General features: G+C 40.8%; 1 protein-coding gene across 1 annotated transcript in view; it reads left to right on the forward strand.

Moving 5' to 3' along the window:
- SNAP91 (synaptosomal-associated protein, 91kDa) overlaps nucleotides 1–15992 on the forward strand; it is a gene marked incomplete at both ends in the record, with an annotated part of 27922 nt that extends 11930 nt beyond the window's left edge. Inside the window, 10 exons of the mRNA XM_010148981.1 lie at nucleotides 2450–2557; nucleotides 3091–3348; nucleotides 3549–3626; nucleotides 3738–3809; nucleotides 4577–4660; nucleotides 5572–5655; nucleotides 11771–11908; nucleotides 13168–13317; nucleotides 14631–14661; nucleotides 15881–15992. Of these exons, the coding sequence (XP_010147283.1) occupies nucleotides 2450–2557; nucleotides 3091–3348; nucleotides 3549–3626; nucleotides 3738–3809; nucleotides 4577–4660; nucleotides 5572–5655; nucleotides 11771–11908; nucleotides 13168–13317; nucleotides 14631–14661; nucleotides 15881–15992 (1115 nt within the window). The remainder of the gene's footprint in view (nucleotides 1–2449; nucleotides 2558–3090; nucleotides 3349–3548; nucleotides 3627–3737; nucleotides 3810–4576; nucleotides 4661–5571; nucleotides 5656–11770; nucleotides 11909–13167; nucleotides 13318–14630; nucleotides 14662–15880) is intronic.
- Nucleotides 15993–16081: the final 89 nt, after the last annotated feature.

Consider the following 16081-nt stretch of genomic DNA (forward strand, 5'->3'; position numbering starts at 1 on the left):
GAAGGGAAGCTGGAAGCTGCAGGAAAAAGGCTGCCAAGTTGATGAAAGAAGCAGAAGAGACTTTGAGTGTTGGACCATTATCCTCTTGCACTCTATCACTGGTTCTTTAAGAGCCTGCGTGCTGCCTATGACTGGGCTTTTGTCTTTAAGAGGAGAAGCAGCTCTGCATTATGTCATCATCTCTAACATGGCCTTGGAAGGCAATGCAGGATTATGAAGACTTCTATCTGATTAATGGGCAAGCTTTCAGTTACCTGGGCCAACTTGAAGAATTCTTTATCTTGTTTCTGAGATAAAGAAGAGGCTGTTTTCAAAAGGTAGCTGGAATCATTCTTGAGAGGGAGAAATCTAAATGTAGGAGAAAGGCAAACACCTCAACCACCCACCCTTGGTCTGAACTATGAGTTGTAGGGTCACCTGTTCAGGTTGGTCTGTCTCTATGCTTATCTAGCTTGCTTGAACTTCTCAGAGTAACCAATTGAAGTTCTTAATATGGCATTTTTCCGTTAGGTTCCATTATTAACTTAAATATATTGTTCCACCTACCATTTAACCCAAGTATGGTGATAAAATTATAATCCTTAGCTAGAACCTTAGTCAGAAGTGGCAATAAATAATAAAGCTGGTGCCAAGTTGGCTAGTGCCAAGCTACCTGTTCCCTTCCATCTGTGGGCTGGAAGAAATTTGTGCCCACCTGAATTTCTGCAGAGGCTGCACATAGAATTTCAACACTCTACGTATGGACAGGAATAGGTGTTACTTTAATCCTGAAGTGGTCCCAGCATAGAACTTGTGTCTACTATGCATTCTGAAATCCCACAGAGTCTCTTCTTTCATGCTGGGAAGTAATAAGTAGTGTTGACCGACTTCTGTGCTGTTGGCCTACAAGCTTGTGTAGATAGAAATGTGTACTTTTGAAAGAGCCCAGGGTGACCCGCCATCTGAAAGCTGGTCCTGTACAGCAACACCCAACCTACATGACCATATGCATAACATTCTCAAACAGTACAATTCAAAACTCTTCAGTCCAGTTCTGTGTTGAATTTCTTCTACGTGGTGTATGCCAGTGTCTGGTATACATACAATAGTGTGATGTTTGACAAATTACTATTTTTTTACATGGACAACTGCCATCCAGTTTTGTTGTTGTACCCTGTTACATGAAAAATAGAATTATATTTGAAATGGCTTATTAGCAGGCCTTTTTTGCTACTAACTCATTTTAATTCTATTGTACAAGACTAATGGGCTTTCATCTCTTGCGTTGAAGTTTCAGTGCATGTTCTTTTGAGCTTTTTAGATTAACTGGCACAAACTTGTTTTTAAAATGGTTGTTTTCATTTTAAAATTGACACTCAAGTTAAAGCATGTTAAGCTTTTTCCTGTACTAGTTTGACAGTGCAATTGCAGTATTCCCCGACATAATTTTTTTTTAACTTGCTAACTTTGTAGCAGTAGAAAAATGGCTTCTATGAGCATTTTGAAGTAGTTAATGTTAATTGCGCAGTCTTTTTGTGAAGAAAATGCTTGCTATGAGGATAGCCCAAATGGCACGGTCCATTAGGACTACTTCATGGAATTAAGAGCTACAGATGGTGGTTTAAGCCTAGGAATAATAATGTAAAAGTTCAGAGCTTGAAATGTAAACATGCCACTTATCAAGTGGCACACAAAAAACCCCAGTCAGAACTCATGACCTGGTCATTCCAAAAGCCTGAAACAAGTTTTTTTCCCTGACCTGACTGGTTGGCCTTAGAGATGATCCTCAGAGAAGAACAGAAAAATATGGCTGGCCAGTAGTTAAGACAAATATTGTTGATCTGTCAGAAGCAAGCCGAGTAAATATAACCTATGTATCAGGTTATGGCTTCAGAAAGATCCAATTGGAATACTGTTAAGAAACACGTAAGTTCAATTTTTCAGATGTTGCATGACTGACTTGGCTTAAAAGCTAGAAATGGGAGATGCAGATCTCTGACAGTATAATTGGATTGTCATTTGTAACAGTGCTCAAGTTTGCAAAGCACTATGTGAGTAAATTCACAGTTGCAGATTAATCACTTATTACGGGCTTTGAGCATGCAAGTTTTTAATATCCTTATTAACACCAACTTACTGCCATACCTTTGCTCTTTCTTCATTGGTTAATCTTGGGTAGTACATGAGCATGCTGCTCAGGACCCTTATACAATGAGAATAACGCCGCCTTTTACACTCACTGTACTTCCTGTGGGCAACCCAAGGAGCTCCATCTTCACGCTCTGTCTAGAACCTGCTCGTGTGGGGTTGGGAGAGACATAACCTGTTGCGCTGCATGACTTGTTTTACTGTCAGAGTAACAACATTCATGTTGTATAAGGGGATCTACCTGTGCAATTTAACTTGGTTCTTTTACTATATTTTTCTTCTCTTTATCTTTTTTAATTTCTGTTTTTAAACTGCACCCAAGATGCCTTTGCAGCTTCTCCTGGGGAAGCCCCTGCAGCAGCTGAAGGGGCAGCAGCACCAGCTACCCCAACCCCTGTAGCAGCAGCTCTTGATGCATGTTCAGGAAATGGTGGGTTTTATGTCATTAGATTAGTCTCTTGTTTTGCTGGTGGGTTTTTTTGTTTTGTTTTAAACTACATGGCAGTGTGTTTTTCTGAAATTTTCATAGTGCTTGCAATTGGTCATAACAAACCTTAGGCTGAAGAGCATGCTTAACAAAACTGCCTGTTTCTGATACCCAGTAACCTTGTGCTTATTTGGTAATGCTAATAAACGATTCTGGCAATGCTGAGTTTTCTAAGCAGTAACCTGCTAAACTAGACATCCTTTTATCATATTTCTGTCTTTTTTTTTTTGGCCTTGTCAAACAGCCATTTAAAGTTCTCCCCCTTAGTAATTAGACTGCTCAGCCTTTCAGATGGTCTGTTTTGGAAAAACATAAGTAACATGTCTGGATAAGTAAGCTGGATGTTAGAACAACCTCCTCTGTGTGGTGCGTGTATTTGCAGTATGTGCATTGCCTGTAGTTGCTTTGTTCTTGACTTCCTCCCTCACGGATCCTAAGTATGCATACACATATATTTCCCCTCTCCTTTTTACAAGACCCCTTTGCCCCATCCGAAGGTAGTGCAGAGGCTGCTCCTGAGCTGGACCTCTTTGCTATGAAGCCAACAGAGACTGCTGTTCCTGTAGTTACCCCTACAACTAGTGCAGCCACTCCAGTTCCTGCAACAACTCCTTCTCCAGCTGCTGCTGTTGCTGCTGCTGCTACTGCTACTACAGCTACTGCCACTACCACCACTGCCACCACTTCTGCTACCGCCACCACCTCCGCTCCTCCTGCTCTAGATATCTTTGGTGGTAAATTTGTTTTTAACTCTTTGATTCTGGTGGATTGATCTGTCAGAAGTACAGAGCAAACAAATTGTGGTTGCATGTGTGCTAGGCTTTCAAACCAGAGAGCCTATTAGCTCCAAATAGGATGTGCAAAACTTGAAAGTTCTGCTTTCAGTCCTGCTTTTCAAAAATGAGTTAAAGACGTTTTGTGTTCTTGGCCTTAGATTTATTTGAGTCTGTTCCTGACGTACCTGCAGCACCTAAACCAGATGCTACTCCTAGCATAGATCTCTTTGGTACAGGTAAAGAGAGCATTCTTCTAATACTCTGCTGCTTTGATGCTGTCTTAATGGTGTAAAACTGACTTGAATGATACTTACTTTTATTTGGTTTTTTTCTTTAATTTCTGGAAGATGCTTTTTCATCTCCGCCGCATGGAGCTTCTCCTGTGCCTGAGAGTTCTCTCACTGCTGATCTCTTATCTGGTGAGTGCTTGTCTTCATGGGCCATCCTACAGACTTACGGTTGTGGTTTTGTTTTTTTTTTTTTTCTTCAAGAGTTAAGAGAAAAAAAAATACATTGCCAATTTAAATCTTTAAATTGATATGTGAAGTTATGTGTTTGTTGACACTTTGGTCACAAGATTAGAAGCTGCTGAAGATGCAAACCATGAAGTGGTTGACACTGACGCTGAGTAAGTAATGTGGTTGTTGAGAGAGTAAATCGTAAAATCATCATAAAATGGTTTTGGTTGGAAGGGACCTTTAAGTATCATCTAGTTCCAATCCCCCTGCCATGGGCAGGGACCCCTTCCACTAGACCAGGTTGCTCAAAGTCTCATCCAGCCTGGCCTTGAACACTTCCACGGATGGGGCATCCACAGCTTCTCTGGGCAACCTGTTCCAGTGCCTCACCACCCTCTCCAGGAAGAATTTCTTCCTTACATCCAATCTAAATCTCCCCACTTTCAGGTTAAACCCATTACCCCTTATCCTATCCTCTTCTCATTGAAAGTCCTAAATCCTCCTCTAAGCATAAGAAAATTCTTAATAAACAATGCTTCCTTTAAAGCACTGTGGTTTTCAGTTGCTGTGTGAGAAATGTAACACTTCCTGTTTGCAGTTCTGAAGACTCTTTCCTGAATTTACCTACCCTGTGGTTCTAACTGGTGGATCCCATGTGACTTTGAAATATTTAGCTATCATTGTTGCCTTGCTGATACTAAATATTATTTATCCTATGCTTACTGCAGTGGATGCATTTGCAGCCCCCTCTCCTCTACCCACTGCCTCTCCAGCAAAGGTGGATTCTTCAGGTGTGATTGACCTATTTGGTGGTGGGTATTTTTCTTTCCTCACCACTTCAGAGTTTAATCACTTCATTTTAATTACATTTGTGCTTGGCTAAAGTGGTTTCCCCTCCTCACAGCTCTTCTGTGTAGCATCACTGCTAATACTAGCATGTCTACTTCTTCATGTGGCACAATAACGAACTGCAAATAAGCTGTCCGTGTGGCCATTCTGTTGCCATGACACTTGCCATTCTGTCTTCTGTGGGTGCATGTATGGCTCTTCCTCAGAGGTCCGGTGGAAGTCTGTCGTGTGCTTTTTTTTCTTTGCTACTCTCCATGTTCACGTTGGTTTCTCTCAGTTTTGTTTCTCAAAGCAGCTGAAGTTTTGAGGGTGCCTTGTCTCAAACTGGGTATCTGAATCACAGGATCTTTGTTGGATTTGACAAGGTGGAAATTAGGATGGGCACAACCAACTCTAGAAGTGTTGTTGCTTAGAAGTAGTGAATTTTCAAACATCAGTGAAGTATCCCTCTAAAAAAACTTAATGTGAGTCAGGAAACTGGCTGGAATTACTCCAGTCTGTCATCTGATGCATTCATCTCCGAAGGGCTTAACCCTCTCACCTGGAATGCTGTGGTTTATATAGGTTTTCTGAGAAGAGGCCCAACTAGAAGGGCTCACAAACCTCAGTCCTTAATATCTTCTTTAGTGATATTCTTCCTATAGAAAAAAAGATTTCTTTGAAGTGCTGGTTTGTTGCACCTCCTTTCTTTTCCACCTGAGCTTTGCGTCCATGGTACTGCTCTGCAATAAAGATGGTCAAGCACTTCCATTTTCTTCTGATGAATTAAATGCTTATCCTTTTGACATATTTTGTTTAAGATAGGTGATGTATTGACACATTTAATACTGAGCTCTTTACCCTTTTTCTTGATGCTTTCTGGAATTCCCTTTAGATGCTTTTGGAAGTAGTGCTTCTGAACCCCAGCCCGCAACCCAGGCTGCTTCTAGTTCCTCAGCTTCTGCAGACCTACTTGCTGGTAATGAATAACTTCTAAAAACTTGTTATTTTAAGGCAAAACTAAGAAAGGATCTTTGAAATCCTTTTATGTTCTTTCAGTGTAAGTGGACTTTTGCAGTGGAATAAAATTGTTGTTCACAAGATTTTTTTTAGTGCTTTAGACATCTTAAAGTAAAACTACAATGATCTATAACGGAGGCACTGTACCAAAGTACAAGTTAATTTCCTAGATTATCTTCTTCCCATGCCCTTTGTTTTTTCTACCTCCTACACAAGCCTTATTTTTCTCTGCTTACTGAATAAGGGTGTTTACATAAACTTTCTTTGACTGATTGTAATAGTACTTGAGTTAAGCAGTATTGCAGGCTACACTACTTACTGCTGATTCATCTTTGTTTATTACTTGATTTAACTGAAGCAGATTACACATTTAAATGTGAAGAGCTTGAATGAATGACTTGGTAGAGTCTTGCATTTAGCCAAGAGGGGCAGGGTGATGAGCAAGCGCTTTTCTGAGCACAAGGCCATCGAAGTGATAGGGGTCCTCTCCTTATACTGCGGGGGATGAGGTCTCTGCTAGTGCAGAATGTGGCATCGCTATCACACCTATTTCAAAGACTGAATAACTGTGGTGGTGTAGTCTGCATCCTACAGGTAAGCAACTTCAGCTGAATTCTGTTTGTGCCGTTACCCAAAACTCGTGCCACACCACGTATTTTAACGGCTAAACAGTTGTGAATCCCCCAATTCCAGTTGGAAGTTTCTAGAAAGCAAGATCCCAGCAGGTCTTCCTCAGGTTTAGAGGAAACTAATGCACTCCTGGTTTGAGGAAGACTTGGCTCAGTTTCCCTGTTTCTGAAAGGTGAATTTGTCAGTAGAATTGGTTGGTAGGTTATCCTTTGTGAACTGTGAAGGTGACTGTTAGCTTCATGTTGTGCCTTTGACTTCATTTCTGAGCTGGAGTGATAGTCTGCCCTTTATGCAACTGCTGACGGCTCTAGGTGTGGTGGGCCCTGATGTCAGTTGCTGCCTGTATGTTTGCAGGTCTCTTGTACCAACATACACGGTATCAGAAGTCCAACCCTGCGTGTTTTGCCTTTATATGCTCGTGAGATCCTCTGTATGAGAAATGCGTTATGTAAGGGAGACACCGCAGTATGCGGTCTGCGGGAAGTCCTGAGAGTTGATACAAATGGGTGCTTGCACGCTGAGGACAGGTCCTCTGTATGAGAAATGCGTAATGTGAGGGAGACACCTGAATATGCAGTCTGCTGGAAGTGCTGAGAGTTGATATAAATGGGTGCTTGCACGCTGAGGACATGTTTTGTGGTAGCTGCTCTAAGTGTGGGCATCACCTGGTTGTGCTGCAGAAAGGTAGGAGTAGCCTATAGTAATGTATGCGTCCGTTGTCAATCAATTCCGGTGCTGGCAAGCCAGCTGCTTCAAGTGGGACACAATACTTCAAGCTTTAGTACAGGTGGCTTCAGGATTTTAAGGTAGAAGACCACCTTTTGTTTTAATATTACTTCTGTAGGTCTTTGTATTAATTTAGTCTCTTAATAGCTTAATGCCAGGGATCAGGCTTTAACTAGTACATTCTGAAACAGTCATTTGCAGTTGTGTGTGTTATTGGGGGGACTGGGTGCAAGGATCTTGTCAGGCAGAAGCTAATTCTGCTTATGCAAATGTTACAATACAAAATATTATGTCCTTATCTGTAACTAAGCTTAAATTCCAGTAGGAATTATGCTCCAGATGGCTTAAAAAATCATCAGTGTGCTTTCTGAATCTGATGAGTCACATTAAATCAAAATCTAAATTATGAAGGAGATGTTATAAGTCTAAATACTCAAGCAAGCCTTAAGCAGTTGGGGTGAATAATGATCGATTTATTTTTTTATTTTATTTTTGCTTTGAATATACATTCAAAGGGCTCCAAATAGATTAGATTTTTTTTTTTTGGCAGATACAGAGAGTCTGTAAACATCACAGCATATTGCCAAGCATTTGTTGATGCTAGATAATGGCAGATGTATAGCCTGCAGTGTAATCCAGTTTTAAATTTAAGAGTGTCCAAAATTCATATGCTGGCTGAAGGCTTGTCCTTCATGGTTTATGAGTGTGTGGTTGTACTGTTTATGTGTAATATAGTGAGTATATATACTATGCATCATTGTCTTAAGTGTTCTGCTGTCAAGTAAGTTTCCAGTATTTTCTTGACTCACTTAAATATGGTAGAATTTTTTCATACTCTTCTAAGCCTCTCTAAAGACAAGACTAGAATATGCTGATAAACACCATAGTCCAGCTATTTTCCCTTCTAGATCTTCCTATGCAATTAAATTGTGTGCATGTGTATCCTGTACATATTCTAATAGGATGTTCTGATAAGAAATCTTTCTTGAATGTGTAAATAAAAGCAACCTCAAAATTGGGCAGTTGGGGATGTCCAGACAACAGATCTAACTCAGTTGCTACTGTTTCTACAGACTCACTCTGGGTCTTGTGCAAGCCCTTGACAACTAGGAACTTAATCTGTTACAGTATTTTTATGGCTTCTGTGCCTGATGTTTCTGTTACATTGTGCAAGGCTAAAAGCTGTGGAATTACGACTCATTGTCATGTGAACTTCACCTGAAGCTGGGGAGAACTCTCTTCTGTAACTGGGGAAACACACTTTGGGCTTTGCAAAAGCTTATATAACTTTCTGAACAGAATCCTACAAATGGATATTAAGTCTGCTGCCAATGTTCTCACTCAGGAAGTGGATTTAAAAAGAGCACAGGGACTTTAGATGGCTCCAGTGCTTTAAGAATTGCTGCAGTCAGCTGCTTTTGTCACCCTTGTATTTTGTCAACCTGCTACTGGTCTGATTCTTTGGAGATAGTACTTGTTTGCAAATAGTTGAATGTATAGAGCTTTACTTTGGGGCAGGTGATGAATCAGGACAGAGCTTGTAGGTAAGGATCACATGAATGGCCAGCACTAGTGATGTTATAGAAGGTCTCTGCTACAGAAGAGGCAGTAGAGGAAGCCTTTCTTGGACAGCTGGGGAAAGCCTCACTATCAGAGGTTTTGGTGCTCATGGGCATCTTTAACCACCATCATATGTGCTGGAAGGGCAATATAGCTGGGTGTGAGTAATCCAGGGAACATCTGGGATGTACTAGAGAATCTCTTGATCAAGACGTACCAGAGTGAGTTAAGCAGAGGGCCACTGCGGTGGTGACTGGTATACATGACATATGAGGAGAGAACGGGGTCCGTTCAGCCTTAAGAAGGCAAGGCAAAAGGGAATTCTAAACTACCTCACTGGAGGATATGGAAGAGCCTAGTCAGGATCTTCTTGGAGGTGCACAGTGATAGGAAAAAAGGCAATGTGGGTGGGAAATTCCAGTTAAATACTGGATTTTTTTTTTGTTTTGGCCATGCAGATAGTCAGGTATTTGGTAACAGGCTGTCCAGAAAGGTGATGAAATCTTTTCTCTTGGAGGTGTCAGGGCAAATCTCTGGGCAGACTGATTTGGTTAGACTGGCTTTGAGCAGGGTGTTGGGCTGGCTGACCTCCAGACATCCCTTCCAACCTGTATTATCCCATGACAAACCCGCTTCAAGAACAGCCCTTGGAGAGCTGATGTCAGATCTCTGATCCCACTGTGTTTATCCAGGTTCAGAATTGGCACCTGTGAGTATGTGACTTGTTGAGGAGTGGAATGTGATAACAGCCTCTTGATGCCAAACCCTGCAGTAGGCCTACTAAACACTGGGAAGCTCACACAGAATTTTGAAACGCTCTTTACTTCGGACTGCAGAAAACAGGCTGCTCAGCTTCCCGGTCCTGCTTCCCTGGCTCCAGCTGGGGCCCTTGGTTGGTAGCATCTGAAGGGACAAGTTTAAGTTACAGTCGGAGTGTTTTCAGTCACTGCCTGCAGTCTGGCAAGCTTCAGCTGAAGGATGTAATTTGGGGTGTTTCTGTTCGGACTGTGTTTTCCTGGACCTGTTGTGCGTAGTCAGGTTGGCTGACCTCTCCCAGCTGTGCCTGGGGCCAATGTACTTGTTCATCTAGGCCGGGCATTCCACAAGCCAAAGCCTGTCTGCTGATGGTACAGCAAGTTGCTGGCCTGGTGCCCAGGACCTGGTGATGGCACACCACCCTCATTTCCCTACGGAGGTTTCTGGTTTGAATACAGTTAACTACTGAGAACTTACTTCTCTTCTAAAATATGCATCTGATGTGTAAATGAGACTGATACTTGCATCAAGTGTGCATGTGTATATGAATTTCTCTTATTCTTTTCAACATCTGTTAAGTGTTTGGTGTTTAATCTTTGTTCTCTGAGAAAGCAGTTTTTGGGAAGAGTGTCTGAGATCTCATAATAACATTTGATATAATAACATTTGATATAATTGATGCTCACAATTGGAGCACAAATTCATTATGTTGAGCTCTAGCCTGTCTCATAGTTAAATGTCTGGCAGATGCTTGATTTCATAGCTGGGAAATGTGCTGTTGTCACTGTTTGTAAGATGTGACCATGGGAATCAGTTTGGATAAAAAGTGGTTAGAAAATCTCCAGAATTTTGTTTATTTTGCCATTTTTAAAAGCTGGCTTCCCCACTGAACTGGTAAGTAAAGAAAGCTGAAAAGAAGAAGAAGAAGAAAGGAATTTGCTGACTGCTTAAACAAGAGTGGTACAAACTATCTCAGTAAAAAGACAGAAAGTAATGATAAGGGTTTAATGTAAATAGATGATCTCTTCTAAGTTAACAGGTTCTATTTGGTACTTCATTTCAACAATGTGACAGTTGGAGTAGCACGCTTAATGTTTCAGATTTCACCCACATGAAAAGATCTGTATTTCCTTTGGATGAGAATAGGAATTAAAATGTTCTGTACAAATTGGAGAACATTATCTAAAGGAGAAATTTCAAATGAATAGATGTTCAAGCTTCTGTCCATAGGCAGCAGTGATTGACTGGACAGATATGGGCAGTAGACGCTAAGGCAGGACATTCTCTGAAAAGGAACTGAAGGCAGTGGTAGAGTGCTGGTTTGTTACTGTCTTGGGCTCAGCTGTGGCAAAACAAAGTTTCCTACTCTGATACAGGGGGAAATAAGTACAGCCTATGGCTGTGCAGGGAGCTCTTCCTGCTCTATTAGCATGGTCGTGGTTGGAGCACTGAGCTCAGATCTGATCCTTTCTGTGCACGGACAGCTGGGGAAAAAACAAGGCTGAGACTGAAGGTGTAGTATGGAGGTCTTGGACATTACTGCCAAGAAGAGATTGAATAAGAGAAATGGCTTGTAGACCAAAGAGAATTGAGCAAGTGTCATATGTCTGTTCTTGTTTTGAGACAGTCTTTGCATATTTAATCAGTTTCCAGAGTCTGTAGATAATGCAAATAAGCTTAAATTGCAAGAGAGGTGAAATTATATGGAGGGTAAGGGAGAGATTTTAAGAACAGTCCAGCATCGAATGCACTGCTTGCAGGCTAGAGAATCTCCATGAATAGGGTTTGTTTATGTAAATACAGGGCTTAATATATACATTAACCTTAATTATGGAGATTCTCCAGCCTACAAGCAGGTCACTTGTGGATGCTGTTGATCCTACTTTGGTATGGGAGTGTGAAGGAGCAGCAGCTTGAAGACATCTTGTCAAGGGACACCAGGGTGTTTTAATATGGTGAGAGAGGCTAAACTGGTAAAACACTGCCTTTTGAATTGAGATTCCAGAGTGGTTGATGGGTGATCATAGGCTTTTCTCAAGTTAGTCCTCTGTTTCTCTTTTTTTCCTGAACTAATTCTTGTCTGTTGCATTCTGCCTGTGAGATTACTTACCTGGAACAGTGGAGTGTAATAGTGGAAGAATTGTGTTCTCCACTCCATTGGTCTGCCTCTGAAGAAATCTAAATAACAAATATTAAAGTGTTTATTGGTGACTCTCATAAAAGTTAAAATTCCCTGAGTCATACTTGGCATACCAAGGCTGCTTGTGTAGTACTGAGTTATTTACACTGGCCTAGTAAGAAATGTCTTTGTCATTCTGCCTCCTTTGATTGAACTTTTGTTAAACACAGCCCAACAAGACTGACTCTAATATCCATACCTCTCTTCTGTGGCTTTTTTCAAGGCTTTGGAGGTTCTTTTATTTCTCCCTCTCCATCACCATCCCCAGTCACTCCAGCGCAAACCAGCTTACTACAGCCTAACTTTGATGCGGCTTTTGGGACAGCAACTCCAACGACTGGCAGTTCGTTTGATGCATCAGGTGAGCCACAGGGTTTCTTCCTGTAAATTTGCTAATGTGTTTTGTGTGTTAATCACACTGTATTTAGGATCTGAGTACAAGCAATATCAATGGCTTCCCTGTTTCTTCTCTACTGGAAGAACTCAGGGTGGTGTTTAGGTTGCTGTGTGCCCAAGAGCTTTCTGTACCCATTTTTATTCTACTGTATCAGTCAAACTAGTGTGAATATCATCCTTGCATGTGCTTGATTGCTTGAATCAGGAGTTATGCAAGGAAAACACTCTTCTGTAAATCAAACATATGGGCAAGTCGTCTTGTGCCTGGTTCAGAAGCTGTTCTTGAGCTTGCATGGCACCTGAAGGTACACAGAATGGAGACTGAGGTCATGTTCTTTGCCTGACTATAAGCTTAAACTTTCATCACTGCTATCATTTTGTTTGTGTCTCTTTCATTCTATATTTTCCATGCTGGGTCCTTGCTACAAACTTAAAATTGGTGAGTTCTGCAACTGTAAAAGAAAAAGGTTGAAGTAGTACTGCTGTGTGGTTATTTGGTTGCTTGCCAGTGCACATGCTGCCCCTTCCTGTTGACTTGACATTAGCATGTACCTTAAATACAGATCAGAAGATACAGTGCCAGCATGAGTTGTACCAGGCGGTTTGACTTCAAGGGATCTAAAAAATGAACTTCTAGGTTAGATGACTGGACTAAGGAGGCTAGCTCTGTCATTGTGGATGATTCTGGTTCCTTCTGATCTCCTAAGATGTCATAGGTTTTCCCCATTCCCTACTGGTTGCAAGTGAATAAGTAACATCTTGAGACTCAATCTTGTTGCTGTAAGATGTCAAGGTATAAGACTGCCTTTGTCACAGTAATTCTGACCGGTGTTCGCTGCAAGATGTTCATTTTAAAAACCTTTAAATGAATATCTCTTGACAAATGTGTGTCTGACATCTCTCCAAGGATGGCTGTAAGAGAAATAGTGTCATGTGAAAGTGATGCTGTAGCTGTGTAGATTCAACTCTCCAACTGAAGTCCTTTTAGGCATGTCCTCTTGTATTAGCTCTCATTGGCATAGCACTGTCGGGATTACTGTACATCCAGTGTCCAGTAAAACAAGATGCATGCCCTTGTTGGCATTACTTTTAATGTCAAATGGTGTTTTGGTAAGACTCGTGATGTTGTTGTCTGTGCCATATTTGTTGGAGGAGAAGCAAACTGGCAGGTAGTGGTTTTCTTACCACAGCTGCTGTTCTAACCCACTTTTCTTTCACTTCCAGTGTTTGATGGCTTAGGTGATCTTCTTATGCCAACCATGGTTCCTTCTGGTCAGTCTATAGCACCCTCAGCCACAGCAACAGTCACTGCTTCAGCAACAAGCAAAGGCCTCGGAAGTGATCTTGATTCATCTCTTGCGAACTTAGTAGGCAGTAAGTGTCAAATTTTGGTTTTAAATGGTGTGGCATACAAATGGGTTACTTTTCTGCAGAGCCAAATACCCGTCTATTTTAGCTTGCTTCAATGTCCTCCTGTTTCCCTGGGGAGATGGGGGAATCTAAAGGCAGGAATAATGTCTGATTCAGATAGCTGCTAGTCTGGGTTGGTAACTTTTTCCTTTCTATGCCCAGGATCCGAGTCAAATAATGGGATCTGTTTTGGAGGTGTGATTTGTAACTTGTGGATGTCCCAAATACACTCAAGGGCACATCAGACTCTTCCTGTATAAACTTACTCTTCTGTGTAATAACAGATGGAGAGGTAAAAATTGTCCGGAGCATCTGATAGCACTGTGGAATTTAAGCAGAAAAGCTTGTTGACACAAATACCTGACTTCCTTCTTAATGAGAGGAGGAGCAGCAGCAGTGGGTGACGGGTGTGCAACAGCCAAGAACAGACCTTTTCTCAGACAGTGAACTTGCCAAAACATGTTCTTTTTCCTGTAGTAGGAGAAGGTCTAGAGCCTGTATAACTAGAGAGCAGTAGACACAGCCACCCAAAACACTTAAGAGGCCCACTTCGGCTAAGGTGCCATACTACTGAAGCTGTACTTTGGAAGATTGTATAAATGGAATACACAACACACCGCAGCAAAGATACAACTTATTTTATGGTGCATACTCTTCTGTTAGGACTGGGGGGAAACTACCATGCTTAGAAGTCAGCTTCTGCAAGTCATTAAAGTAGATCCAAGTTTGAGGGAGAAAATCAAACTTGGCAATTTGTGACTTACAAGAGTCATGCTGGTCATGCGAGAAGAGTATGCTTTAACACTTAGCTTAAATCTTCTTCCAAAGAATAACCAAGGAAACTACTTGGAGTTCCCATGTATGATAGAGCATATGACAGTGCAAAACTTTCAGGTAACATTCAGGTTTATGTATATATGAAAAACACTTTTTAAATCTGTACGTCTAATGAGGAACAGAAACCAGTGTTGTCATTCACGGTACATAGTTTGGTGCTCTTAAATGACTAAGCATTTTGTAGACCTAAATACATTGTTACTCTGGTTCACTTGTGGAGCAAAAACTGCTTCTTCAAGTATAAGATGTCTGCAAGGTTCCTCCAAAGTTTGCCCTGAAGAATGGGTAGATGTGGCCAGTTCACTGATACTGTCTAAGTGAAAACAGCCAAAACTTTATTATTTTATATAAGCCCATGTGCAATAAAAACGTGAGCTGTTGCTTTGACATGCTTTAATTTACTAAACATGACTGTTTTTTTCTTTTTTTATTATCTTCAGATCTTGGAATTTCTGGTACCACTTCAAAAAAGTAAGTTCAACTTTGTTTAAAAAAAAAAAGGGGGATTTTTCAACTCTGCTGTATAGTCTCACATCTATTTCAGTGTTCCTTAAGAATCAATTAATTGGTTATGTGCTGCCTACCCCCCAGAAAGTCAATTCAGAAAAAATCTGGAAAAAATATTCTATTTTATACAGGCTCACTGAAAAATTAAGGCTAAATATTCCTGACATAACTTTTAAACTTGCTGGCTTTAATCTGAGTCTTAGAAATTTTTTTTTCTATAAATTACTGTCTTCATATTGGACAGCTGGTTTACAAACAACTAAAAATGAACAAATAGTCCAGATAATAAATTGTTTAGCTCCCCTCAGTAATCTAGGCTCATCAGTAATAGTTTTGTTATCTTTTTGCAGACGCTGGATGTGCTTATCATGTAGGCATTGGAATACTTGTAAAATAGAAAAGATGTTCAGTCTGTACAGTGAAAAGCTGCTTTTGCAAGAAGAAATATTTACAGCACTGCATTTATTTTTGAATGTATCTTCTTAATTTAACTGATTGCTTACTTCTCTGCCGAGTCTTCCTCTGTATGCAAGATCAGTTTATGTGTGTACTTCAAAATGTTTTGTGTCTCTGGAGACAATAGGATGTGTATAAACAAAGCATGAGGTTTATCCCCAAATGTAGCTTCCTTCAATCTACTTCATTCAAATAGTGTATTTATTCTGAATAGAGTGGCCTCTAACAATACCTGGGTTTGCAACAGCCCTTTTATTCTATGAATGATTTGTTTCTCTTGTATCTATCAACTTTTTTCAGAACTGAATGCTTTCCTCCTTCAGCTGTCTGAGCAAGATTTCCAGCAATGAAATGACCTTTCAAAGACTTCTAGCAGGCAGCTCTACTGCTAGGCCCCAGTAGAATAGGCAGTAGCAGTCCCTCTTCCTACTTTGCCAAGGGTATATGCAATATGTTACCTTCAAGTCAATACTAAGCAAAACTTTTCTTTAATTCTCACCACAAAGGCCATAACCATGTAACTGACTTCAGTATAGAGTGTACTGGTGTCTACTGCTAACAACCCTTGAAACCGAGTGGCACTAGAAGTCTAACTTTCTGTTAATAACTTAATCTGCATACTCCATAAACTAATGTAGCTGCAAGCTTAACATTAATGAAATGTTGGTTTTAATTTTCACTGTGTGGGTGTGTAAATAATAGCTGTGTCTCTCTCCCTCTCTATTAGGGGAGACCTTCAGTGGAATGCTGGAGAGAAAAAGTTAACAGGAGGAGCCAACTGGCAGCCAAAAGTAGCACCTGCGACATGGTCAACTGGTAGTGTCCCAAGCGGTCCACTGGTAGGTGGTTAATCCATTGATGCGACTGATACTGAAACCTAAATATTTTATGAGGCTATGCAAGCAAATCATAGAATTGTTTGGGTTGG

The sequence above is a fragment of the Eurypyga helias genome, unplaced genomic scaffold, assembly GCF_000690775.1.
Source record: "Eurypyga helias isolate BGI_N326 unplaced genomic scaffold, ASM69077v1 scaffold20103, whole genome shotgun sequence".
Taxonomy (NCBI): Eukaryota; Metazoa; Chordata; class Aves; order Eurypygiformes; family Eurypygidae; genus Eurypyga; species Eurypyga helias.